At 44.5% G+C, this 27,794-nt stretch overlaps 1 protein-coding gene across 6 annotated transcripts in view; it reads left to right on the top strand.

Annotated features, from left to right (window-relative positions):
- TEAD1 (TEA domain transcription factor 1) overlaps positions 1 to 27,517 on the top strand; it is a 184,990-nt gene extending 157,473 nt beyond the window's left edge. For all 6 annotated transcript variants that reach the window (XM_077761184.1, XM_077761185.1, XM_077761181.1 and 3 more), the window contains 3 exons: positions 8,905 to 9,045; positions 13,221 to 13,373; positions 19,816 to 27,517. In XM_077761184.1, coding sequence (XP_077617310.1) covers positions 8,905 to 9,045; positions 13,221 to 13,373; positions 19,816 to 19,929 — 408 coding nt within the window. In that variant the 3' untranslated portion in view covers positions 19,930 to 27,517. The remainder of the gene's footprint in view (positions 1 to 8,904; positions 9,046 to 13,220; positions 13,374 to 19,815) is intronic.
- Positions 27,518 to 27,794: the final 277 nt, after the last annotated feature.

Below are 27,794 nucleotides of genomic sequence, written 5' to 3'. Positions count from 1 at the left end.
CCAGCAGACTTTTTCCTTCTAGAAGCCCATGGCAGAGTGGTTGTCACCATGTCACCAGCCCAGCACTGCCCCTGTGTGAGCATGTGTTTCCGTTCTTTGCTCAAAAGCTGTAGTGCTCACACCCTGGTCCTTCAGCCACCTAGAGCCAGGTTTCCAGAGCCCTGGAGTTCTGCACAGGGGGCCCCGTGGCCCGGCCCTCCCCTCCCGTCCCCTCCGAGAACACTGGATCCTACCCAAGGGGGCTAGGCCTCATTTTTCCTCACTCAGAGAATGGAAAGGATCGTTCTTTGAAGTTTATTGCTTTTTATAAAATGTTTAATGTTTATTTGTTTCTGAGGGGTGAGAGGGGCAGAGAGAGAGAGGGAGAGAGAGAATCCCAAGCAGGCTGCAGGGCTCCATCTCACAAACCATGAGATCATGACCTAAGCTGAAATCAAGAGTCAAACACTTAACCGATTGAGCTACTCACGCGCCCCTGAAGTATATTGCTTTTATATTTCAGATTTCAAAAGCATGGAAGTAAACAGTGGAACAGACACATGAATAAATGGGCTAACTGAGAAGTATTAGAGGGGAAACTCTCCAGGGTCTTCTCTGGTGACTGAACTGTTTCAACTGCATTTATAATGAGTGTAAGACAAGGATGGTTTAGGGAAGGATTAGGGGAAATGGTTCCTTTTTTTCTTGTTCTTGTTTCTTTGCAGTCCGATGCCATCAGTTCTCTCTGCGTGGTATTGTAACCTGCTTCTACTTTGATCTTATATCATTTCCCAGGACCTGCCCACTAGTAGACTCTGAAGTCTATAATTGATTCAGCACACCTTTATTAACGAGTGCTTTTTTTTTTTAATTTCCAGAAAGAATTCTGTAACCTCTCTAATCAACTCTTTGTGGGAAAGATGGTAATTTTGTGCCTGTTGGGACAGTTCTATCCAAAACTTAAGACTCGTCATAAACTCACAGATCAAAAAAAAGTGCTGCTTTTTCTCTTTGGAAAAAGCCATCATGTGTCTGTATTGCACAGTTGTAGTGGGTGCTTGTAGATGGGCGCTCAGACTGGCTCTGTGGGCACTGTTTTCTGTCTTAGTTATTGATTATGAACCACCATCTTTATAGACTCGAGGCTCTGTCTGTATCCATCCTGGGGTGCAATTTCAGTCACTGAGTTACTAACAACAGTTGTCAGCATTATTAACGGCTGCCATTTTGTCTCTTGTGCTGTCTCTGCCTATCGCCGCGGCGGCTTTGGAAAGCAGGTCTTCTCTGTGGTTAAAGGTGGAGAAAGAGACTGAAAGAAATGACTGCTGTCCGTGCTGTCGGTTAGACATCCGGAATGAAATAAGGATAGGTGAAAAGTGAGAATTCACGAACATCTGTACTAGATGGAAGGGGGGTCTGAAACCAAGATGCGGTTTAATAAAAATAAATGTAGAACTTGAATCTGGGGAAGCAGATGGGGCCTGAAGAATCTTGTGAGTGAGAGGAGGAAGAAGATGACAGGTAAGAGTGAGGGAGAAATGAGTGAAAATTGCAGAATTGTCTAACAGAGGTGGTCTTGAGTCTGGATGATTCCAGAAGGCAGAGCACTGGGGGGAAGTTGCAGGGACATGAACTGCAAGTCTAGGGGTGTGGTAGGCAGAGTCACGTCCAAGTCCATAGCCATCGTATCTATGAATATGTTACATTGCACAGAAAGGGGAATCGAGGTTGCTTAGCAGTAGCTGGGGAGAGGATGTTGGATTATCTGAGTGGGTCCAGAGTCATCACCAGGTTCCATAAAAGCAGAAGATGAGGAGGACCCGGCCTGCTGTTGTGGGCTTTGAAAATGGGGAGAGGGGCTCTGAGATAAGGAATGTGAGTGGCCTCCAGACACTGGAAGAAGCAAGGAAAACTGATCCCTCCCCAGGGCAGCTCTGCTAGGACCCTCATAGTAACCATAGTAACCGAAACCAGTGTCGAAGTCTGTCCTGCAGAAGTTTAAGACCCTATATTTATGTTGTTTTAAGGCACTCGGTTTTTACTTGTTAAAGCAGCAATAGAAAACTAATACATTAGGAAAAAGAACCATCTCATAATTAAGTCTACCTTGCACATAGTTTTTTCTTAAAGCAGTGATTTTCCTATATCTAAAGATACTTAGCCCAAAGGCAGCACAGGTCAGGATACCATGGAAAAGATTCCTGCATTTGGCATTTGGAGAAAGAGTTGGCCTCCATACCTAGTTCATATATGGGACACCTGCTCTAAGGCAAAATGTGCAAAGATTCCTTAAAACACACTTGCCAGTGCCTGTGTGTTTAACACACACTTCAGAGCCTAGCCCAGACCATTTTAGGCTGCTTTGTCCCCAGAGGAGAGGATGGGGTATGGTTTGAATTTGGGATTTGTTGGGAAGACAAGTTTGCTGGGTTTCAGCTGTTTCTTGGATTTTTTTTTTTTTAATTAATTTGCTTTTAAAAAATATCCTGCAGTCAGGTAAGAGCTGATGAGGCAGAAATAGTTTGCATCTTATACTGGCATATTCTTTCTTATTTCCTTGCCTTCAGAACTATCTGAAATAGGTTTGCCCTGAGTTTTCAATTGGGAAAAATGGGTAGAGAGGGTGGGTGATGAACTGCATGCAAATCTCTGACTCAAATCAGAGTTTGCCTCCTTTGTTGTTGATTCAATGCTAGCGTTCTTTCTATGATGTTACCTTCGTGCCATGGGAGCTCCGTGAATGCATTTCTGGGATAATCGGAACATCCTCAGCTGACAGACGATTCTCTCTCCCATCAATACCTCCTCCTAGAAAATTCCCAAAGAACAGCTGGGGTGGCTACATGATTATTTTCCACCATTCAGGAATAATTGCGGAGCTTCATAATAGCAAATTGGTTATTTACTGTTAGTCGAGAAGCCTTTTAAAAACTAACCTGATAAATGTATACTGATCATTAAAGTTTTCTCAACTGTTAAAAAAAAGTAAAGCAAGATCATTCAAAAACCATCTGTCCCTGTTATCTAAATGAAAGCTAAAAATGTGCATAGTCCTCATGACCCAGCTATTCCGCTCCTGGGAACACCCAACAGAAATACACACATGTGGTCCTCAAAAGCGTGTGCAAGGATGTTCAGAGTAGCTCTCTTCACGGTCAGTCGGATTTGAAAATATCGCCAGGGCCCGTCAGTGGTAGACTGCGTAGATCATGGTATTTTTCATTCGGTGGAATCATCTAGTATCAGGGGAATGAACTACACATGACAGCATGCATGAATCTCCTACTGTAATGCTGAGCATATGAAGCTGAGAACGGAGGAGCCGATCTGTGATTCCATTTATTTAAAGTTCAAAACAGCAGACAGAACTAATAGATGGTGTTTTAGCCTCAAGATCATCCCTATGAGGTAAAGGAGTGATTGTACTAAAAATTATTGTACTAGAGAGCATGAACGGGGTGGGGAGGCACATCTGTTTCTTCATCTGAGTGCTGGTTACGAGTGTCTTCACTTTATGAAAATGAACTGGATTATAAGCTTGTGATCTGTGCGTCTCCCTGAACATATGTCAGACTTTCGTTTTATGTAAAAATAATAATAATAACTTCCACAAGTTTAGCACTTCTAATTTGTTGAGCTAATTTCCAAGCAGGTTTTCATAATGTGTATATTTTAATAGCTCCGTTTTTGATACTTCCTGTCATTAACACCACAGATCCTCCATCCCCAATTAAAACTACTTAAAATTATTTGGGGACTTCTAAGGGACAGTGGTGAACCGAAGGTGAGATGGTAAGGATGGCCTGCCCAGGTACAGACAGTAAGGACGGCCATGGTGGCAGAGAAATTTAGATGGCAAAACCATCTAAAAATCGCGGTCATTTTTATGATCACCCTGTGCCCACAGTTCCGTACAACGTCGCTGCCAAAATACTCCTAAAAAGAAAAAAAAAATCTTTTGTTGACCTAAGTCCTAAACCATTGGTGAAATTAGTGGATTTCATTTCCACACACGTATATATGCTTCATAGTAGCACACTTGGGCTTACTAGTAACACATGTGGACTCAGCCTTGTGTCCATTCCTAGGAGTAAGCTCTTGACAGGTCGGAGTCACTTGGGCTGCAGTCCCCGTGGTTAAACGATAGACGCGGAAATGCGCCCCGAGAGCACCGTCATGCAGACGGGAAAACAGAACGGGAGTTACTTCAGTTCTGTCGCTCTGTTACTACTTTGGGGGTTCTTGCGTTTAAAATTTAAACCAGTGACACAGAGTGCTGAGTCCTACTGAAAATAATTGTGTCCAACAAAGAAAAGAGGATCTTAAAAATGAATCCAGTCTACTGAGGTCCACGCAGGGTGGGCCTGCCGTGGGCCAGCTGCTTTCTCTCACCAGCATGGCGTAAGCACAGAAACTCTGAGAAATGGGAGCATTTCTGGGAGAAATGGGAGGCTGTGGACATTTCCAGCAGCTTTGGTAACGTCACATTATGGCAGATACCATTCTAGACATTTTTAATTTATATATATGGACGGATTATTTTGTGTGTTTATTTCTATGCTTGCTTTAGATTTTAAGTGTCCCATTAGTTTGCACTGTCAATGCCACCGAAGTGAATAAAGTAAAAAATGGAGCATTTTTTAAAAAAGGACAGAAAAGAGAGTCTTGTGCCTAGGGAGGTGAGGTGCAGTTCTGAAGAAACCTCCCTCTGGTCGTGTCACTGACACCCCGTGGTCTGTCCTGTCGACCGCCCCTTCCCTGTACTTCTTCCCACTCCTCACGCCAGACTGCTTTTGACTGTTCAGCAGTCTTTCAGAACAACCTGAGTGTGTCAAAAACAATGAGTGTCTTTATAAAACTAAAATACTGTTTATTTATAGCCCATTAAAACTCTTACAGTGCTGGAAAATTTTTTAAGTGGAAGGAAAGGAAATGAAAAGTAATATCTAATGTATCTTTCCTGCTGCACTTAAACTCATTACTGTATCCGTGTTGGGAAGCAGTGAGCCATCCATCAGTAGAACACGCGGTAATTATTATGGTGCGCCTGGGTGATGGAATGGTAGTATGCGGTTACCAAAATGTGGGGCTGCTCAGGTTTTTAAATGGCCATTCTTTTTAAAATGGATATTTCCAGGGGTGCCTGGGTGGCTCAGTCGGTTAAGCGTCTGACTTCGGCTCAGGTCATGATCTCACGGTTTTTGAGTTCCAGCCCCGTGTGGGGCTCTGGCTGACAGCTCAGAGCCTGGAACCTGCTTCGGATTTTATGTCTCCCTCTCTCTCTGACCCTCCCTTGTGTGTGGTCTGTCTGTCTNACTTAAACTCATTACTGTATCCGTGTTGGGAAGCAGTGAGCCATCCATCAGTAGAACACGCGGTAATTATTATGGTGCGCCTGGGTGATGGAATGGTAGTATGCGGTTACCAAAATGTGGGGCTGCTCAGGTTTTTAAATGGCCATTCTTTTTAAAATGGATATTTCCAGGGGTGCCTGGGTGGCTCAGTCGGTTAAGCGTCTGACTTCGGCTTAGGTCATGATCTCACGGTTTTTGAGTTCCAGCCCCATGTGGGGCTCTGGCTGATAGCTCAGAGCCTGGAACCTGCTTCGGATTTTATGTCTCCCTCTCTCTCTGACCCTCCCTTGTGTGTGGTCTGTCTGTCTGTCTGTCTGTCTCTCTCTCTCTCTCAAAAGTAAACAAACATTAAGAAAAAAACAAAACAAAACCCAAAAAACTGATATTTCCGTATCAGTTCTAAGATGTAGCTATGTATTTTTTTATTTTTATTTTTTAACACTTATTTATTTTGTGAGAGAGCGAGCGNCCAAAAAACTGATATTTCCGTATCAGTTCTAAGATGTAGCTATGTATTTTTTTATTTTTATTTTTTAAATATTTTTTTTTATTTATTTTTTTTATTATTTTTATTTATTTTGTGAGAGAGCGAGCAGAGAAGGGGCAGAGAGAGAGGGAGGGAGAATCCCAAGCAAGCTCCACACTATCCGCAGAGTCTGACATGGGGCTGGAACTCAAGAACTGTGAGATCGTGACCTGAGCCGAAATCAAGAGTTGAATGCTTAGCTGACTGAGCCCCACTACATGTGTGTATATAAATATTTTAAAGCAAGGTTTGAAGAGTGCCCCTCTTTGTGCAAAAAAGAAGGAAGGTGTGTGCTTGGGTATCTAAGTGCTAACTATCTCTAAAAGGACACTTGGGAAACAGATAATACTGGTCACCAGTGGGGAGATTGGCAAATTCAGGGGTAGAAAAAAAATGTACACTCTTTTTCTGGTTTGATTTCCTTCCTTCCTTCTTTACTTCCTTTCTTTTTTTCTTTTTTTTTCTTACCACATGTGTGTTTTTACTTTTTCCTGGGACAACCTAAAACCTGTTGGCACAAACTATACCATGATTGTGAGAGCATACATCCCACCACCGAAATGTACCTGAGCCACTTCTCAGAGCCCTGACCCTCAGCTGGTGGCAGAACAAGGCAGTGGTTCCCACGAGCCCACTTGCAGTGCATGCCAGGTGGCACGTGGAAAGCTGGGTATCATTCTGGGGCAGGGCTCCTGCGGGCCTGGGACCCGTTGGTAGCTTTATCCCCTGGAGGCTGCAGCTCAGTAGACCCAGGGAGCTGAGGCACAGATCTCAGTCAGGGTCGTACATCATTTCTTGCTCACCTGCCCTTTTCACGGAGCCAAGCCTGCAAATGTGAGCAACATGTACACCTGGGTATTTTTTATTTATTTACAATCTGTGCACCATATAATTCCTAAAGGCAGAATGTGAGGGAGTGTTACTAAATTTACGGGTAACATAAACCTGGACAAGTACAAGTAAAAGCAGATTGGAATCCAGTAAAAGGAGCTATACACCAGTTATTAGTTGCTATTAGAAATACCTGGGACAGGTAATTACTGTAGTTGAGCACTGAACTTAGCTTTGAATTTCTTGGCACGTAAGAAAAAACGGGGAATGTAAAGCATATGGTTCTTTTTATTTGGGGCCAGGAAATCTGGCAGTTTTGCCTAAGGAAGGGGACACTGTCTTGATATTCAATTCAAATGCAGATCCTTATTAAAAATGTATATAGGATGACTCAGGTCTTCCTAGCGGTTAGTGCCTGTCAGGGTTTTAGAATCAGCTGGTCAGAAGGTGCCAAACCTTGGGGCGCCTGGGTGGCTTAGTCGGTTAAGCGTCCGACTTTCACTTAGGTCATGATCTCGCGGTTCGTGGGTTNAAAAAAAAAAAAAAAAAAAAAAAGAAGGTGCCAAACCTCACAAACCATGGTCTCATTTACGAGTCCGGTCCCCCTATTTCTCTCCAGCCCTGAGACCGTGCAGATACCGCCCCTTGTTCCGACTACTTTGACAGTTTTCTGACCTGTCTCTGCCTGTGCTCTCACTTCTCCAGAGTCGTCTCCACACTGTGCTGACAGTGCCTTTTAGGGACGCAGATCCAGCCATAACCCGTCACTGTGCCCGTCCTGGGCACTTATAGCTCCTGCGCTCCTTGGTTTTAGGATCTAAGACGTCCTGTCTCTCCTGTCGCCCTCTCTCATCCCAGCCTTTCCGTGGCCTTGTTTCTGGTTCTCTGCACCTTGTCTGCATTCTCTCAGGGCACCTTCACCTGCCTTCATCAGCTCTCCTGTCGCCTTTGGATCTGAGCCACGTCTCCCTTGGAAGTTTCCCTTCCCTGACCCCAGAGTTGGCTCTTAGGGTCCTCGATGCCTCTTTCGGGAGCGCTCCTCCCTACAGTGATATCCTCCCTACTAACTTGTGAGCCTGTGGCAGCAGGGACTGGCCCAGCTCGTGCTCACACTGATCCCAGTGCCTGGTGTCACATGGCAGGTCAGTAGGTACTGGAGCAGAGGGAGCCGTCAATCAGTGGGCCAGCTGCCGCCGTGGCCTCGCAGCCCCTTCCGCAGCGGACACTTAGACCAGGCCGAGACGTGGATCCTGAAACACGGCTCGGATCACAGTTCCTTCTCGCGCCAGAGTTTTTAGAGGGTCCCCATTTCCTGCAGCGTGCAGTCCGCGCCCCTTTTTTAGCCCTCCGTGACCTGGGTCCTGGCCACATTTCCAAACTCACTTCTCCTGGTGGCCTCAGTCCTTACACCGCCGTAGCTGGAAGAAGGTGCCCTAGGCTGCTTCTGCCCCCAGAGTCCCCTCAACCCACCTTTGCATGTTCACATCATAACCGCCCCGTAAGTAATACCCCTCGTTCAAAGTAATGCCTTCCCTTGTCTGAACTCTGAGCACCTTTGACGTGGTAGGATTTCTCCATCCCTTACAGCTCTTTTAAGTACGTATCTCTCATTTGTAGTCCTGGATGTGTCTAGCATAAACCTCCCATAGTAGGTAATCCTAAAATACCTTAAATGAGTGGGAATTACCAATGGCTTGGCATCTTTGCAAACCAGTCTTGAATAGGAACCATTTCCCTTCCGGATGCTGTCATTGGTAATGAAGGTTCAGGTTTTTACACATATAACAAGTGGCTAGCGAGCTACAGGTCTTTTCTTCTTTTAAATAGGTCTCCTGTTCTTTTAAATCTGTCTACAGATCAGTGAGTGTGAACCCAAGGCACACTCTGCTTTCTGTACATATTTCAGAGACCTCATGGATCTCCTAACAAGGCTGGAGTATTATTCTATACTGGATGCAGGAAAGTGAACTGAAATAGACGCGTTTAGTGTCTTCATTTCAAGGGAAGATTGCTGGGGTTAGCGCTGTCTTCAAAAGACGACCAGTGGGCTGTGGAACTTCTTTCTAGATCAGCGCCACCTCCCCACCTCTGCTCGCACCCCTCCTGCCCTCTGCTCGGCCAGCAGGGTTGGACGTCTTCCCCACATGGTCACTGCTCACTGCCATGACTCCTGCAATGAGGAAATAACCCCCACCTCTGTTTCCTTTCCAACAGGCCGACCTAAACTGCAATATTCAGGATGACGCTGGGGCCTTTTATGGTGTCACCAGTCAGTATGAGAGCTCTGAGAACATGACAGTCACCTGTTCCACCAAAGTGTGCTCCTTTGGGAAGCAAGTAGTAGAAAAAGTAGAGGTAAGTGGGCAGCTGCACGCCGGAGTCCTGCATTCGGGGACCCCCCGCTGCCTCCCTTTCGGCTTTCACTGGGCCAGAGCGGTCTCCTTTTCTGGTTCCTCCTCCTTCTCCCCCCTTTCTCTCACCTCTTTTCCCTGCGCCTTCTAAAAAGACATAAGTGATTTGCCAGCAAGTGGAAGAAGCCCCACGCCAGCCCTCAGAGCTGCAGTGGCCCTGCCTCGTGCGGCCAGCAGCGTTCAGTGCCCTGGTGTGCGAGCTGGTACAGACAGTCCTCGCCATCCCGTGGGGCCCTTCCCGCCCCTAGGTCCAAGGAGCCTTCCGGGAGCTGCGAAAAGCAGCCAAGGTGGGTCGGCACCTGCCTTCTAAAACCCTGACGCCTCAAGGCTGGTGGTGGCTTTTCTGCCACTCCTCCTTTCATCATTTCCGACATATTTCAACACGTACTGGGATCGAATACCTATTTGTGTTATTTATATTGCATACCTCCCTCCCTTTCAAAAAATGTAATGTTCTTTTAACCAGGGTAGGTTGCTCTGTGTGGAGGTTTGCAGTTGACATTCCACATCAGGTCATACTCTCTGATGTCTCCTGCCCATTACCCCGGCCCACCCGTGCTCCGTGAACGGCTTTTGTTCACAGTGTCCTGGAGCTCGCAGGCCCCAGGGCCCAGCCTGACTGTGCAGACCTGGTGCCGAGACGTGAGACAGGGTGCCCTGGGCAGGAGGAGGGAGGAGCAAGCCTGAGGAGGTGAAGACTTTGGGCTGAATGAGGAGGATCTGGGCTGCTGCATGCCCTTCAGCTTCCTGAGCGCAGGAGGGGCATGCCATGAATGGTGTTGAGGAGGTTACACTGGCCAGAGAGGACAGAAGTGAGTTGACTAGACGTTCAGTGTAAGCTTAGGCATCCTGAGCTTCATGAAGATGGCAGCGGAGGGAATCCAGTAAAACATTTTGAATGGAACGTAGAAACTGAACAGGCATTAATTAAAGACTAACAAGGAGGAAGAGTCAAAGGTCACATGTTTTGTGTTTGCAAGGACAGCCATGAGCAGTGATAAAAAACTAAGGTATTCAGAAGCAATTAGGGCATGATTCTAGATGCAAGACTAGAATTTGCAAGGCTGAGAATGCCAATTGGGAATCCTAAACGTTAAGGAAAATTAAAGCTATGGGAATGGAGGACGTGGTGCAGGGAGGGTCCAGGAGCAGTAGCCAGCCCTGAGGGGAGTGGAAGGGACACAAAAGCAGAGGACAAAAACGGATGAGGGAGGAGGGGAACTGGCCCAACACATGTCTGGGAAGCCCAAGGAGAGGGGAGGTGAGAAGGTGGCCGTGTCATGAGACCAGCCTAGAAGGCTTACAGCCAGGTGACCTCCCATCTCCTCCGAGCAGGAAGAAGCACCGTTACTGGTCAGTGGTTGGGAATGTGGAATGTTCACAGGAGGCGTTGCTGCCGAACAGCCGAATTGTCAGGGCTTACCCGTAAAGGGACCACCTACCTGTACAGGATGAACCAGACCAGTTCCTCTGGTGCCCAGATTCCAAACTCTTCTTCAGTGTCCCTCAGTAATAACAGCCAAAGCTGTATGTAAAGTTCAGGGAGCAGCAAAAGGTTGCCTTTGATCAAGTCCCAGGAATTTTCACGACTAAGGTAGCATGAGTGCTGGTGGAGTTTTATGATTAAGCTTTTAATCCATTTAGAATGTATGCATTTGGCGTGAAATGGGGGTCTCCTGTTGTCTTCCAAGCACATAGGCATTTTTGTCAAAACCATTTATTAAATGATTCATCCTTTTCCTGATGAGTAGATCTTAGATGTATCCGCTGTCAACACGTAGCATTCTGGGAGCCATTCCTGGAGTCTGTTTGATTCTACCCTGTTTCTCTCTGCATGTGCCCCAATATCATGTGATTTGACTACAGTGGTTTTATAGTACATTCTTATTTCTGCCAAGGCAAGTCAAACTTGCCCTTCTTCTTTTCCATATATTTCCTAGGTCAATAACCAGCACTTATTCTTGCAAATAATGAGATCCCTTTAAAAAAAAAAAGTAAAGAAAGACAAAAACCTTTTGATCAATGTAATTATAATTGTACTAGATTTAGGTATTATTTGGAGATAAATTGATACATTACCAATAGTAAGTCTTTCCAATCAAGAACCTATTTGCATGTCCACCTCATTTATCTTAATAAGATTTTGTACTTTTTACATATACATTAATTAATTTATATTAATTTGCTAATGCAAGTTCCCATTTCTGGATTGTAATTAATAGAAGAGAGAAAAGTTCTTGGCTATGTTCTGTCCGGCCATCTTGCCATATTCTTTTATCTCTAGTGGGTTTTATCCCTTGATTCTTGGATTTTCTATGTGTATGGTCATAGCAGCAGCAAAAAGAGAGACTATTTTATCTCTTCTTTTCCAATGTTTATGCCACTTTTTCTGTTACTATTATTTTCTCACTTGCTTTCCATTTGCTAAAACCTCCAGCACAGCTGTAAAAAGAAAAGGGATGGTGAGTATCCTTAGTTATTGCTACTCGTAGAGATGGATTTGGTGTTTGGCCACTTAAGGTTATACTTACTGCTGGATTTTATAAATGGTCTCTAAGTGCTTTCTTTCTATTCCTTCCCTACTGAGGGATTTTTATTAGTAACAGCTGCAGTATTTTATCAAATGCCTTTTCAGCAACTCTTTTATCATTTTTCTCCCCTTCGTAGACATCATGAGTTAATTCATGTCCTGTGTCTGAGCCACCACAGCATTCCTGAAGAAAGTCCTACTTAGGACGCACTGATGTATCCTGTTTGCTATTTTATATAAGATTTTTGCATCTCATAAGTGATAATCAACTATTCCTTTTTATTGTCTCTCTATGTCCATCAATTTCCTAAAAAGAATTGGGGCACCTGGTCTGATGTAGTTTACGTAACAATGAAAAAACCATTGTCCTGTAAGAGTTCCACAAAACTCAGCCATAACACCAGGTGGGCTTTGGACCTTTTTCAGGGGTTAGGCTCCAAACAACTTTCTAGTCATTTCCACAGTAATTGACCTATTAGAGTTTTCTATTTTTTAGTTCAGTATTAGTAATTTATATTTTGCCGGGAAATCATCCTCTCCTCTACGTTTTTTATTGTTGTTGTTGTTGTTTTGCCTTAAAGAATTAACGGGAAGTAACCTTTTACAAATCTCCCAATCTCTACTGTAACTGTGGTTTCATCTCTTTTCTCCCTTAAGCTTGTGAAGGCTTTATTTTATTTTGACTACCTAAAGAGCCAGTTTTCTTAATTTATTCCGTCTCCATTTTTTATTTCTCTTAACATAGATTTGCACTTTTATCTTTATTAATTTCCTATTCCAGGTTTCTTTGTGGTTTGGACTTATTTTGTGGGTTTCTTTTTTAATTGAAGATGTGGTTTAGTTGTGTAATTCTTCATCTTTAATGATGAACTTATGAAGCTACATCATTAAGTCCCCTCCAAGGATAGCTTCATCAGGGCCCATACGTTTTTGATGTAAAGTATTTTCCTTTTCATTACTCTTGAGATAGTTGCTAATTTCCCTTTTAATTCCTCTTTGATCCAAGGCTATCGAAGGGTGTGTTTCTTATTTCTGAGTCCTTCAGTGGGATCTTCAATACTAGTTTTGGGTTTTTTTCCTTTCCCTTTTTATTAAAGACAGAAATAACTCACAGTCAGGAGCTCATGATCAGTGTGAAGTAGTTTTTCCTAAGGTAGAGAAATTAGCTGCATTGGTTGTTAGGCTGTGAGGCCTTTATAACCATGAAGGAGGATTTTCTCTGGGCTCTTTTGAAGAATTGTAATTGGCTGGGCCTGCTCTCCCAGATTTCCAGGTAGAAAATCACTAAGTAGGTGATTATATTTCTTTCCAACCTCTGCTTTCTTTTCTTTCTGACCTGTAAACCCTTGTTTAAAGCTATCCTTTCTATACCTTTTTTTTTTTCCGTTTCCAGAAAAATCATGGATTTCTGAGTATGGCATTCAGGTTGGAGATAGGCGTTTTTTTAATTAAGTAAACTACATAAATGTACAGCATCTAGCGGACGATTCGTGTTGAAAAAGGAAAAATGCTTCTGCAGGCAGCAATAGCTTTTTCGTGCATTTTGAAGTCAGAAGTGTAAAAGTGCTCAACTCCTTTTTCCCTCACAGACGGAGTATGCGAGGTTCGAGAATGGCCGATTCGTGTACCGAATAAACCGCTCCCCAATGTGTGAATATATGATTAACTTCATCCACAAGCTCAAACACTTACCAGAGAAATATATGATGAACAGTGTTTTGGAAAACTTCACAATTTTATTGGTAACTGTTTTTGCCTCTTTCCTCTTGTGGCAGACCCAGCCATGAGGCTGGTGGGGAAGGACAGCAAGGTGGGTGGGCCAGGGGAGGTGACCAGGCTGTTCGTCGATTACCATTTGAATCCACAGCATCCAGGACAAGCGAGGGCTGTATGTGAGCTCAGGTCTGTAGAAGAGCTGGGGTCACGCTGGGCTGGGCTAAGCTCTTTAAAATACTTAAAAACTTTTAAAAGCTGAGGCTGCGTCCTAGATGAGTTACTAGATGAGTTACGTCAGGATCTCTGAGAATAGGACCCAGGCTTGTATATTTTTTTATAGTTCCCTGGGGAGTCCCAGTGTCAGCCAAGTGTGAGCCCTAGCAGCATTGTATGCAAATCTCCAGTGAGGCAAAAACCGTGATGTCCGTGGGTTTGTCCTTCAAATACGCCTTGAATCATTTCACGAAGGATCACCAGGCCTGCAAAGAAGTAATGTACCTTAAGATAGCAAAACGTAAACCCAAACCCTCAGTACCACAGGAAATAGAAATGAAAATAGAATGTCATGACCAGGAAGGGGGCAGAGGAAATATACTCCAGAGGCTGAAAAGTATGGTCAAAACATGGGCAGCTAAGGGGAAGTAAAAACAATAGCACTCAGGGTCCACTATGGGAGAAATTTCTGGCTCCCTTGCGCATTGGTGGGGAGGGGGAGGGTCCCCTGAGATTTAACTTTAAAACAAATTTCTCATGGGGGCTTCATTTGGAGGCTTGGGAAGGTTGTAAGAACAGTGTTGTCCTCAGAAATCTGCTTATAAAATATGCAGTAATGGGTTTTATAACACCCTTTTTTGAAAAAGGTAGCATTCCGTGATTTAACTGAAGGAAAAATGCCAAAACAAAACTGGGAAACAATTTCGCTAAAATGGAGCAGCAAGACCGTAGTGTGGTCAAATACTCAGCCCTCAGGCCTGCTTTGTTGCTCTGTTTCTAGGATGAAGAACTAGAATACTTAGGGCAGAAGTTATTTACCCAGAGGTTTTGGATCCTTTGAAACTAGGGTCCTCAATCAATGGTGTGCCACTTTAATAAGAAAGGAAGGAAGGGAGGGAGGGAGAAAAGAAAAAAGGAGGAAAAAAAGAAGGTTCTCCCCCAGTCTCCCCCCAAACCCTTGATTTATTAGCTTTAGCCCATTGCCTTGGTCAGTTTCAGAGTACCAGTGGTTGTCCAGCTCATGAAATTCCTTAATATTTAACTTCCAGAGCCCATAGGAGCCAGCTTCCTCACACCAAACGTAAGAACTGAATAAATAAAGGTTTGGAAATTAAAATCTTCTGCATATCAGATTCAGCCAGGAAGCTTTTAAAAATTTTGGAGCCTGGGCCCCATCTCAGATCAATAAAATCAGAATCCCTGGAGGGTGGGTTCCAGGGCCCTGGTTTTGTTTTATTTTTACAGCTTCCCAGCTGTTGAGACCCACTGCTGTAGGGGACGGCTGAGTGAGCCACAGACAGCCTCGAGGGTTCACAGACACGCGATCGGCATCCAGTTGGCCAGTTGGCGGACAGATCATTTTGCGTGTAACATTCATTTATTCCTGAGAGGGAATCTCCATGGATTCTCAGGCGTGTCCACGAGAAACCAGCAATCTGAGGGAGAGTTTGGAAAACCTGTTCTTTAAGAACTATTATTTCTAGTATCGTGTTCTGTGATGGTCTTTGGTGAAAATTGAGCAGTTCACGGTTTGAGGCGCTGGCAGGCACCTGTCCTATCGGTGCTTCTTGTTGCTATTTAAGAACAGGTGACTTTTGTGCTCAGATGAGCAAAGTGAGTGTGGCTCCTTGGGGTGGACATTAAATAGCCTCAGGAATTAACCCAAATTCTATGAGTGAATGGGCTGGCCCACCTCTCTAAGGACTCTCAGACTCTAAGGAGTCTTAGCTGTCATTACAAATCAGTTCTAAGTAAGGTCTGTTCCAACATCTTAAGGAATATGTTCTCATTGCTTATGCCTACCTCACAGAGCATAGCTGGGGAAGCATAAGGCCCAGAAGAAACTGAAAGCATCTATGAGCCATCAAACTCATGAAACTACCAGTAATGCTCCCTCAGAACTATGTGACTTCCTGCAGCTCAGATGTCCAGAAAACACACCACATTATGTTAATTTCCAAAATGTATCTTGAAGCAGCTAAATAAATTCTTTTGTTATGACGAATTAGTAGCTCTCAATACATATCTGCTAGAAATAATATTTTAGCATTTAGAGAAACTGAAATTAAACCAGCACCCCTGGATTATGAGAGTCAAATCCTCTCCTTGATAAACAAAGGAGAAGTAGTACTTCTGAGCTCTTCCACTCAGAAGGGTGTAGAGGGAGGGCGTAGAATATGGCCGGGCTGGCATCTGCTGGACACAGTAGCAAGTGTTTTACTAGGTACTGGATACAAAGCCTATGTCAGCAAGGTCAATTCCAGACCTCACTGGCGGGTGAGCTACACCCTGGTTTCATCAGGATGATACAGAAATTGAGGTGAACCTGTAAAGGGAAGGCCTTAGTGACAGTATCCGGACTGAGGAAGACAGTAGCTGAATTATAGGCCAAGTATTCCTCTCCTCTTTGGATGTGTATTCAGATGTACATACAGGTTGCTAGAAACAGTTTTTCTCTTTCCTCCTTTTGAATCTCAATCAGCACGTCTAAACAGGACACACTGGGGGCACCTGGCTGGCTCAGTTAGTGATACATCTGACTCTTGATCTCAGGGTTGTGAGTTTAAGCCCCACGTCAGGCCTGGAGCTTACTTTAAAAAAAGAAAAAGACAAATAGGACATATTCTTTCCTAGAAAAGTTTGCAAGAAGGTAAGGTAGATCATAGAGGTTCCAGGCACAGTGCTAATAAATCTTTTGTAGATGCCGTATTGTGAAATTCTCAACTATGGAACTCTGAGGTCATATTTATTCCCATTTTATGGATAAGAGATATTAGGCCTCCCTGAGGTCACAGAGTTAACGACAGACCTAAATTAAGACTTAACAATGAGAGAAAAGACACTTTGCAGGGTATTTCATGATCATGGGATCCGAAGCCTGGGATTTAAGACCCAACCCTGTGACCTTGGTTTGAGTAAGTCATGTAAAGTCTCTAAACTCAGTTTCCTCCTCCACTTACAAACAAATGCTCACCTCTGTGTGCTCTACCTCAACAGTCATTGAGAATATTGTCATTTGTTCTGCTAAGCTATGGAGAGATTGTACTCGCTGCCAAACAGTGCAGATAAAACACAGTGCCTTTCCCGTAGTAAATCCTGGCCTAGTCGGGGAAAGAGGCCGCTCAGTAAATGGTTACAGTACATTTGTAGGACACACGCCTGTAGTATACTCGAGAAACACACACCTGGACATACAGAAGAGTACCTGTAGTTGGGATGAGGTGGGAGAGTTCTCAGGGATGTTAAAAGATTAGGCTTAAGTTGTCTTGATGGATAAACAGACATTTTTCAGATTTACCAAGAAAAGGGCTTTTCGGCGGGTGCGTACTGAAGTGTTAGGTGCCAGGATGCGACCTAGATGGGGTGGGGCAGCCGTCCGGGGCGCTCCTGAGAGAGGCAGGCATTCCTCAAGCAATCACAAAATGGTTGGAAGCCACATGGTGGCTGCTGGTGGGCACAGAGAGCTCCATGGTGCCACGAGAGCATATGACAGGAGCATTTGCCTGGTCGGGGAGGTCAGAGAAGGCTTCCCGGAGGAAGAAGCCATGGAGGCATATCTGCCTAGTGACTAGGTGGAGAGGGTAGAGGAAGGCGCTACAGGTCTGCAGGCAAGTGGGGGGACTGGAAATAGGGGGCGTGGCCGGCGTGGGGACAGGGAGGAGAGTAGGGAGCCAGCCAGGCAGGAACAGCCCATGAGGGCAGGGTCTGCTCCACCTAGGATTTTCTCTTCACCCCAAAGTTTTGAAGTTGAATAGAGGCCATCAGAGTTTTTAAGCAAGAGTGTGTTGTTGTCAGATTTAAATTACTTCCAGGGCTTTTGTGGGCTAGGCTGCCTCCTGGTACGGAGTCCGGGTGCTTGGCTGGTCCCTAAGCTGTAGTGGTGGAGACGGGAGTGAATTCAGGAGCTGTTCTGGAGGTAAAAGCAGGCAGGACGTGGCATTTCTTTGAAGGTGGGGAGAGAGAGCACAAGGCTTTCAGAATGAGAGGCCTGCATACTTGGAGTCTTTGGTCTGTGAAGGAAGAGGCAGGAAATAAGATTAGGAGAGCAGGTGGGTACCAATATTGGGAAAAAAATCTTTATTACCCAGAAACAATAAATGTAGATAGTCTATTACTATATCAATTCATTTGTCTAGAGCAGCATCGCTTAATGGTTAGAAAAAAGGTCTTCAACATCAGATCTGGGTTTCTTAGTTGACAGTTATCTAACCTTTTAATGTTTATTTATTTTTGAGAGGCAGAGAGAGAGCACAAGCAAGGGAGGGGCAGAGAGAGAGGGAGACACAGAATCCAAAGCAGGTTCCAGGCTCTGAGCTGTCAGCAGAGCCCAATGCGGGGCTCGAACCCATGGACCGTGAGATCATGACCTGAGCCGAAGTCAGAGGCTCAACCAACTGAGCCACCCAGGCTCCTTGACAGTTGTCGAACCTTTGTTTTTTTCCAACTATCAAGTTTTTTTTTTTTTGGGAGAGAGAGAGAGAGAGAGAGAGAGAGTGCAAGTGGGGGAGGGGCAGAGGGAGGGAGACCGAGGATCTGAAGCAGGCTGTGTGCTAATAGCAGAGAGCCTGATATGGGGCCCAAACTCATGAACCACAAGCTCATGACCTGAGCCGAAGTCAGACACCGAACTAACTGAGCCACCCAGATGCCCCAACAGTTGTAGAACCTTAAGTCAACTAACTCCCCTGCCCCCATCTCTGTCAGAGGGGGAGCTGATAGGGCACCTGCTCATGGAATTGTAATCTTATGTGAGACGATGCGTATGAAGCACGTAATACTTCATAATACTGAGTGGATGCATACTAAGCAGTTACTATATGTCGGCTATTATTATGCAGATTGTTACTCACTCAGCAAATATTTATTAAACAACTGTTGTGTGCCAGGCTAGTTACTAGGCAACGTGGTCCCTGTTCTTCAGGAATTTATAGCCCATGAATGACATGGGCATTAAAAAAAATCTTACAAATCTATGTGTACTTAAAGACAGTACTGTGTACTCCGATGAGAAATTACAAGTTTGTGAGACTTTAGCCCACAGTCAAAGACCATACCCTTGGATACCTGGAGGTCAAGGGAAACGACATGGGTGAAGCAGCCTGGCAGGGTAGGGGGGCAGGGCCCCCAGCACACTGGACTGGGCTCTCAAATTCCAAGTGTTTGAAGACACAGAGCTGTGTCTGCAAACAAAACACACATGCAACAGCGTCACCGAAGCTGTTGGGAAGTTGGGTTAGATTTGCTTTTAGAAAGTTCCTACTGAGAGTGGCTCTGGGAAGCAGGCAGGGTCCAGTGGGGAGGGGCTACATGGACCTGGATCAGATCGGGTCACTCAAGATACAAACACAGCCTGAGGCCATGGGCAAGAAGAGGAGAGACCTGGAGTCCAGCGACTTGAACCAAGAAGGGAAGTAGATGAGAATTTCAAGTACATTTCGAAAGCTAAAGCCTGTATCAGTGAAAACTGGAAAGAGGGATCATTTGACAAAATTCTACCACCATTCTGTACTCAGCACGTACTTTACTGAGTCCCAGCACTGCTGGTTAACAGTGGTGAGCAGGGCATCTGTGGGGCTCATGTCTGTCTTGGCTCTTGTAAACAAACCTCGTCAAAGTTTAGGTACAAGACAGGAGGCAATTCCTAGGGTAAATAACCCATCTCATGGGACAGAATTCTCGAAAATTGTTTTCATCATCAAGAAATGGACCCTCCCCCAAAACCCACACTAATTCTCACGGTCTCTTCCTGGACCCAGGTAATGGGTGAGACCCTGTCCAGAAGGTATTTCTTTCTTTCTTTTTTCTTTTTTTTTTTTTAAGAATATTTTTGTCTTTTTTTTTTTTAATGTTTACTTTTGAGAGAGAGGGAGACACAGAATCCGAAGCAGCTCCAGGCTTTGAGCTGTCAGCACAGAGCCGAATGCTGGCCTCAAACCCATGAACTGTGATATCATGACCTGAGCCAGTCAGATGCTCAACGAACTGAGCCCCACAGGCACCTCCGGAAGGTTTTTTCTTACACATGGGAACTAAGTTCACGTAGGATTCAAGTCAGACCCAAAATATCCTGAGTTTGTGTTGGAGAGGGCAGAGTCAGGCCACAACTTCAACAGCCTACCTGCTGAAATTGAGACTGTTGCCGTCCAAGCAAATCCTAGTTGTCACAGTGCAGATGGAGTATGTTTTTATCCATGTGAGCTTTTCTATCTCTATGTGTGTGTGTATACATATATATATATGCTTTTTTTTTAACAGGTGGTAACAAACAGGGATACACAAGAAACTCTCCTCTGCATGGCCTGTGTATTTGAAGTTTCAAATAGTGAACATGGAGCACAACATCATATTTACAGGCTTGTAAAAGACTGAACATGGTTATTTATATATATAGATATCTGTAAGAACACACACACACACACACACACACACACACACACGTGCGCACACACACTCTCTCTCCATTATTGAATGACTGACTGTAAACCTCACCACACAGGGGGGTGCCCTGGCCCCGAGGTCACCCTGACTTTTTCTAAATCCTGTTTGAGTGAAGTCATTTTTCATGTGTTCATACTATCACTGTAGCTGTGAAGTTCTGGTACAGTTGTAAAAAGAGAAATCGAGTTGTTTCTATGTGTTCTTCAGATCCACAGCCCACAATTCCTTGGGAAAGATGAACCTTAAGAACCCAGGCCTCTGTAGGAGACCTGTTTCTAATTGTGGTAGGAAAAAAAATTGAGACAAAGCATTTGCCATGGGACATTTACAGCCTTTATACAAATGTATTTAGTTCTTTTTTTTTTTCCAACATAAAATTCTTGTTTTAAGATACAAGTAAAATTAATCTTTAAATATAAATGTAAATTAGTACACAAAACTAAGAATCTTTAGACTTATCTTTGTAACTAATTAGGGTGGAAGTTATGAAAGAATGTAATTCACTAAATTATTTTTTAAATGAAACTTTTCTTTCGTTTTTGAAACCAAATGTTAAAATATAGCCTTAAATGCTTGGTAGAAAGATGCTAATGAGACAAATTTGTACTTTTTTTTCCTCAAGGTTAAAACTAATCTCTTAATCCATTAAACTCTGGAACAGGTATTACAAAAGAAGAAAACTTCACCCCTTATCCTTAACATATATAGTATATTTAAGAAATATAAAATTGTATTGTACTAATGTGATGATTATTTAATGAAAAAAAAGATGGCTCTTTTTGCAATAAGTAGATAAATACTGAAAATCTAAACGTACAATGTTTATAGTCTTGTGTGTGCAGTTATATTTTATATGGACAACCAAATTTTTTTATTAAGATGAGTAAATGTTTGAACCACTCAAATTTAATAACAAAAAAATTTGAAATTGGCACGAATACTGCACTGTGAGCTGCAAAAAAATAGAAAATCCTGTGGCTGGGAGAAATTTCATCAACCAAACAAGTAAAAAGGCTCATCAGTTTTAGCATCTCTGCTCCCCGGAAAAATTGCAAGCATCCTCACCAGCCTGTGGATAAATTATTTCTGGTGAACCAGTATGCATATTAACCCTCTGTAACTATATGTGTACGTGTGTGTTTGTGTATGCACCTATACACATCTATACACACATACATGTGTATAGTTATCCAACACGTATTTATTGAACAGTTTGTGTCCTTCAATTTGCTAGGTGCTGATACGTGTGTATATCTCAATCTTCGTCTGTATATCTAGTTATATTCCCACAGGACATCCATTTCCTCAACATCTTCCAATAAGTCAGAGTACTTGTTTCAGGTCTGCAAGGCCCAGCGCCCTCTGACTTTTTCAGACACTCGTTTGGGAGGTTCTCTTCCCAGGAGAAATTCGACTTTCCGCCCCAAGTATTCCAAAGCATTGCAGGCTCAGCTGGTTTGAAGTGGCCAACATGTCTCGGGTTATTTTTCCATAAGTACTTCATTGGGAAGGAGACAGGGCATACTCCTCAACTTCCCAGAGGGAAGTGACATTTTTATCATTGCCGGGCCAACGTGAACACGGCAGAACGTGAAATAAGTTCTGTAAGCTGCAAAACGTATCAAGACGTTTTCCATCAAGCCAGAAAATGAATAATACCTTTGTCTTTCACGTCCAGGTAACTCCCCCTCTTCCCTGTCCCGCCCCCTGCTCTGACCCTGCTTGTGTATTGACTAGTGTCTGGTGGTCACGAGCCTGAGGGTGTGGCTGGCTTGTGGCAAAGAGGAGGGCACCGGGGCAAGCCTGACGTCTCCCAAACTCATGCCACTGGTTCCTGGGAAGCCCAGAGAAGAAAGTGCAGAATTTTTCCCATTTGGAACGCGTTCATCACACACACCAGTAGGGTGTCTTCCCTCTGTAAAGAAACTAACATTCATTCTCTGATTCTAAGTGGGCCTTTAAGGGTTGGCTCTAGTTGTCTGCTGTTCTATCCGTCTCCAGCCCACGCATGTAAGCTTCTTCCGTGGCTATCATACGCAATGACTTCTCTTGGTCACCCCTCCCAGGGATGCTTTTTTTTTTCTTTGCTCCTGTCTCCTACATCTTTCCTCAAAGGAAACCCCACTCACCCAGGACCAGGACCCTCCAGAGGGGTGTAAATGACCTGCCATGGCCAGAATTCGTGGAGAGAGGCATCATTTTCACATTCCCACGCAGGAACGGGGGGCCCTTCTGGGCTGCCAGGAGGGCTCCTGGGGTTTACTTCTCAAAGCACAAACAGATCCCAGGCTAGCAGCTAGAGGGCGGCTCTCTTGGCTGCGAAGGGCAGACCCTGGTCTACTGAACGCACAGAGGCAGGCTGGGCCCTTCAATGCCACACCTCCAGTGCCCTCCCCCAGATGCCTTCGCAGTTGTATTTGGGGCATTTACGTGAACATCCTTGAGGATTGCTTTTTGCTCTCAAGACGTTTCTAAGATCTCTAAACTTTTACTCTTTGTCTTGTTCTTCTAAAACTTTCTCCAGGGCAGATTTTCCCTATCTTAGCCACTGACCCAGTCACCCAAACGCTTGGCCCTCTCTCAGTCTCTTTCAAGTCAGGTGCTGGGGTGGGATTTGTGTCATCACACTTAATCCAGATCTGTCTTTGGCCTTTCACCCTTTATAGCAGAGTCTTCACCCTTTCTACGTAAATCTTCCTAAGCTGTAAAGAAGCCTTTCCACACCTCTGTCTTTTCAGCTTTCTTTTGGGTGCCATATATCCTGGTGACCCTGCACTACCAGGATGGAGTCAAGGATGTCATGTACTTTTACTGGAGAATTTGGAGGCCGATTTTCCACAACCTAAACAGGGACGCTCTAAAAAACGAGACGCTGGTCTGTTGGCATTCGTTTCCAAGAGACTAAAATTACAATGAGGACTTCAGAACAGACTCTGAAATCCCAGAAGGCCTAAGCTACACCAAGCCAAGGTTTCTAAACCTCGACACGGTAGACAGTTTGGAGCAGTTCTTTGTTGTTTGGGACTATCTTGTGCATTGTAGGAAGTTTAGCACTATCCCTGGCCTCTGCCACCCTCTCCCTGAGGCCGCCCCGATCCAGAACATCTCCAGACATTGCCCTGTGTCCCATGGAACACAACGCTGCCCCCCCCCCCACCCAGTTGAGAAGCACGGCCCTAGCTCTTTAGGTCCCCAGTACCATATTTGAGATTTTCTGGTTTCTTTCCATTTCAGCCTGAGAAAGCTTGTTGTCCTGGGAGCCTTGTTGCAGGACATTAAGAGGCAGGTAGGAGTGTTACTCAGAAGACGTTATGTACAGGTCTCTTCCTGGTAGAACTTCTCCTTCACTGCAGAGTCTTTCTCGCTACAAAGTATTCCTTTGTTCATCCCTGGGGCGGTGTGTGGCCGCCATGCGGTTAATCCGCGCACACCTCTGTAAGATGCATTCGGGATTTGATCTTCATGTTTTTGCATACCACCTCGAAAGGAAGTTTCAGCAATTTTCATGCTTTTTCAGAAGCTTATGGGTCTCCTGATCAGAGCTGTCATCATTTCGGTGAACTTCCTCTGGTCTTCTGCTTTCTGCCCAACCTTCAGTGCTGTTTTTAGAACTTATGGAAGCCTTTGGAATACTTCCTTTCATCTTTAGGGATGGAGGAGAGAGGGACCAGTTCTGGAAGAGGGCCGATAGAGGTGTTTTTTTTTTTTCAATTGAGCTACAAGAGGGCACAATCTACCGTCTTTAGTGGATGAGAAAGGTGAGGCTCAGAGCAGAGGTGACTTGCTGAAAGTTACCCAGCTGGTTAATGACAGAATAAGGGTGAGGAAGCTCTGGGACCTCGTCACTTAATCTTTGGCCTCTCCCAGTAGTCATACCTGATCCCTACAAAGGTGTGCCCAAGCTCAGGTCAGAAGAGAAGGGGAGATTAAGAACCGCCTCCCTCGGCCAGAGTAATAGCATCACCCCAGTGCTGACGCCACGTGTCCTGTGGAGCCTCTGGTCCGATTGGAGCTACGTGAGACACCCCACAAGCAGATTCGAAAGCTGATGAGCCTTTTCTCTTACCCTGAGGACAATTCATCCACCCCAGACTCTGAGTCCAATTTCTTCTTGCCAAACATCCCAGCAGCAAAGCCCCACGCTCAGACCAGCCAAAAAAAGCAGCCCCGGTTTCCCAGCCCTTGGTGTTAGAAGTCCCCAGATGACTTAAACCCAAGGCCCCTTTAGGTCTCGATACTGTAGTGGCTTTAGCACTCTGTTTTTGTACAACCGTAAATTATTTAAATTGTATGAGATGACAGTCGGTTTTTACAAACCAGGTACACGCAATTTGTCTAAGTTTGTATACGCTCTGTCTGGTACACTCCACCTGTCCTAATGAAGGGTAGAGCCAATTCTGTGCGTTGGTGTTCACACCTGTGACATTGAGAGGAAATGTCTGCATTGCTTCTTTCTTTCTGTTGCTGTTTCTGTGGCAAAAGCCCTGCACATGTCGTTTCTGAAAAGCCTTAAATCTTTGAGACGTTGCATGTAGGGTGCGCAGTGCAAAAGGCTGCCTCGGAACTGTGAGCCCTTTTGTAAGCTGGAAGCATTTCTCTTACTACTGTTATTACTTTTTTAAGGAGTTTTAAATTCAGAGCTGCCAAAGCGTTCCAGAAAGCAGTGCCTTAGCGATACCTAGTCATGCCGCCGGCCTTTTCTTACCCACCCCGCCACGTCCACTGACGCAATTGGCCCAGTATTTAAAACCACACAGGCAAAAACTGTTCTCGTGTCTCTTGTGTAAGCCCATTTTTCTCCAGTTCCATATGAAACTGGCCACACTCGGTCTACAATCGGACGCTGAACGTGAGTGAGTTCGTTGACCGCACTCTCACATGTATATACCAAAACGGAAGGTTTTCCAACTTCGTAGTTTACCACGAAAAGCAAAATTGTACTTTTAACGCTGCCTTTTAAATTCACGACCAAATACTTAGCTATTTATGAATCGTCTGCGCTCTCGCATGGAAGTGCCTTTGGTTTGAGATTCCAGCTTAGAAAAGTGCTGCCATGGTAAATTTTGTAGAGAGACCAAAAATATTCTGAGATCACCGTAATGCCTTTGGTTTACCAGGATGAGTAACCAACCACAGGCCTCTGTCCACAAGGGCGCGACGCGGACCTGCCTGCGGCCGCCACCGCCCACCAGTCGCACAGCGCAGCGGGAGGGCCCCCGGGAGCCGTCGCTGTCGGGTCTGTGTGTGCCAGCGACCCGGGGCGTCCCCTCCGCTCGCCACCCAGCCCCGCGTCCGCGTGAGGGGACTTGCACACAAGCGGCAGGCGTCCGGCCGGCGGACAGACCTGTCCTTCCTCCTTCTGTTCGCGTCCAGTCTCTTTGGAGGCTCGCTTTTCCATCCGGACGACCGCGCGCACTTCCCTGGTTTACACAGTGATACCATGCCGAGAGCTAGAAGCCTCAGACTGAGATGACCGTGCAGAACAAAAAGTGAGTTAGGGTCATGACGGTTGAAGTGTTCTTCTTACGGCGCAGATGTTGACTCTTGAGTGTTGTGTATGAATGTGCTGTGAGAAACTTCCAAAGAGCACCATTCACAATTCGGCATTTTCAAAGAATGTTCCGGCCCTCCAAAGGGCACCTCTCTAGAGTCCGTGTTGGCTTTTATCCAAACCTTGTGTAGCTTGGGAAAACTGATAGAGGTAAGGAAGAGGAGTGGAAAGGACCAGAAGGCAAAAACACCAGCCAAAAAAAATTTTTTTAATTTGTCTTTTACCAATATAGACTTCAAAATGACATCAGACGCCTTTGAAAGTTAGCCTCTGAACTCTTAATGCATATGTTCTTTCGTCTCCACCTGGTGTCTTTAAGAATGCCCTGTCTGGGCTCTGAAATTTCAGGAGTGATTTCTCCCCACACCAAGTTGTGTGTATTTATAGAAATTTCTACAAAGAAAAAAAAATCCAGTGATGAAAAGGAAACTGACCTAACGCAAGCGCTAAGTCAGCTGCTGTGTCCGGCCCCTCCCTGCCAGATACCCCACCACAACTTGAAAGAAATTAATCCAATACTTGCCTCCCTGCTTTTTCCATTGTTACTTTGCTTTGTTTGGCAATAGTTTTCTCCCCTAATCTCATCGCTTCTATCGTTAAGAATGAAGGTTTTGTGTTTAAAATGTATTGCGTTGCAAGGATAGTTTCACTGAGGTCCCGCACCATTAACTGAGATGAAATATTTGTATTTATTGTCACACTTCCTAAGCTGTAACTTGTTTTACTCTTCGCGAATTTGCGTGGAGTCAGTCATACGCCATGCCACGTCATTTCCGTTTGTTCGAGCTGGCATTTATGTTCCCTCCTGTTCCTCATTAGATGGGGTCAGATTCCAGCAGATCCCGCCTCTCTCGGGTAGACTTTTACGTCTGCCCTCCATTATGAGATGGTTTGCCCTTTCCCGGTCTCTGAGAGAGGCTGACAGAATCTAGGTGTAAATCGATTGGAAACCAGTCTTGTATTTCTTTATTTTTATTTTTTATTTTGGATCCTTTTCTGTGGTTAGTTTGTGTAAATTAGATATTAACTGCACTTCTTTTTTAAAAAATACATCTCCCTGTTACCTCCTGGAAAGATTCACTTCTGTAGGCCTTTGTCAATAGGCTCACGCCTGCAGAGAAGGGGAAAAAAAGAAAAAAAAAGAAAAAAAAAACAGTACGTGCCTGAAAAACCACAAAAAAAATTTTGTAACGTTTAAAAAAGAAACCCGAATAGCCTTTAATTGTTTAATATGCTTAAATTTTATGTAAATTGGTTTTGCCACATGTGTTTGTTCACATTCTAAATGACTTAATGGGATTCTCACAGTCTGTGTCTTTGTGTCCCGTGTATACTATGGCTTGTGATGGAATCGCTTCATCTGTTCAGTGGTTGCTTTGATATTGTACTGCGGGCTGGGAGGGGGCTACGGAACCTGCCTTTGGGTAATAAGGTTCCTCTTGGTAGATTGGAGAGCTGGGGGTGGGGGTGGGGGGCAAATTCTCACACACGATTTCTTGAACTATTTGCAGAAACTTTCGAAAGGCATTCGGTTACACCTCTTGGCAGTACAGTATTCTTGTATTTGTTAATGTCTGTGTTTAGGTACTGGTACCTTTTTGTTTGAAAATGTTCTAAGTGTTGGCTTTAAAGTGAATTTATCTTTAGTATGATAGTTATATGAAAATTATAGGGTTTGTGTGCAGAGAATTTTTTTATAAAGTGCTTTGTAAAAAAAAAAAATGTATTCTAGCTTTCGCGGTACATATGTGTGATAACTTTAATATCCATGACAGTTAAGTGCAATTATTTCATCACTCTAAAAATGCTATTTTTGTGTCAGTTCCTGCAGGTGTTTTCATGTCTTTGCAAAGTGACACATTTTGATGCCTTCTTGATAAAGTGGTAGACATTTTGTAGCTTTCTAGAAACTTTGTATTCATACGGTATCAATGAAAAATAAAGAAAATGAAAGTGTGGGTTACCTTTTTTATCTGCAAAAGTGTATGTTGTTGAAAATGACCTATGATTACGTGTTGTGGGGGAACCGCGGGGTTCACGATTCAGGTGTGTGAGGCACACCCGGTCATAAGAAAGCCTTTGATTCCCCGTTTAGTGTGTGCTAGGCACTGGCCAACTGTTTTTGATACAATGTGGATACACTGTTCCCTTTAATTCTTACAACAGTTCCAGTGCCACTGACATTATTACCCCCAGCAGAGGCTTGGAAAAGATGGGTCATCCAAAGTCAGGACTGGTGGAGCCT

Source organism: Crocuta crocuta, unplaced genomic scaffold, assembly GCF_008692635.1.
Source record: "Crocuta crocuta isolate KB4526 unplaced genomic scaffold, BGI_CrCroc_1.0 scaffold233, whole genome shotgun sequence".
Taxonomy (NCBI): domain Eukaryota; kingdom Metazoa; phylum Chordata; class Mammalia; order Carnivora; family Hyaenidae; genus Crocuta; species Crocuta crocuta.
The sequence above is the reverse complement of the archived record's forward strand: the minus strand, read 5'-3'. Positions and strand labels throughout refer to the sequence as shown.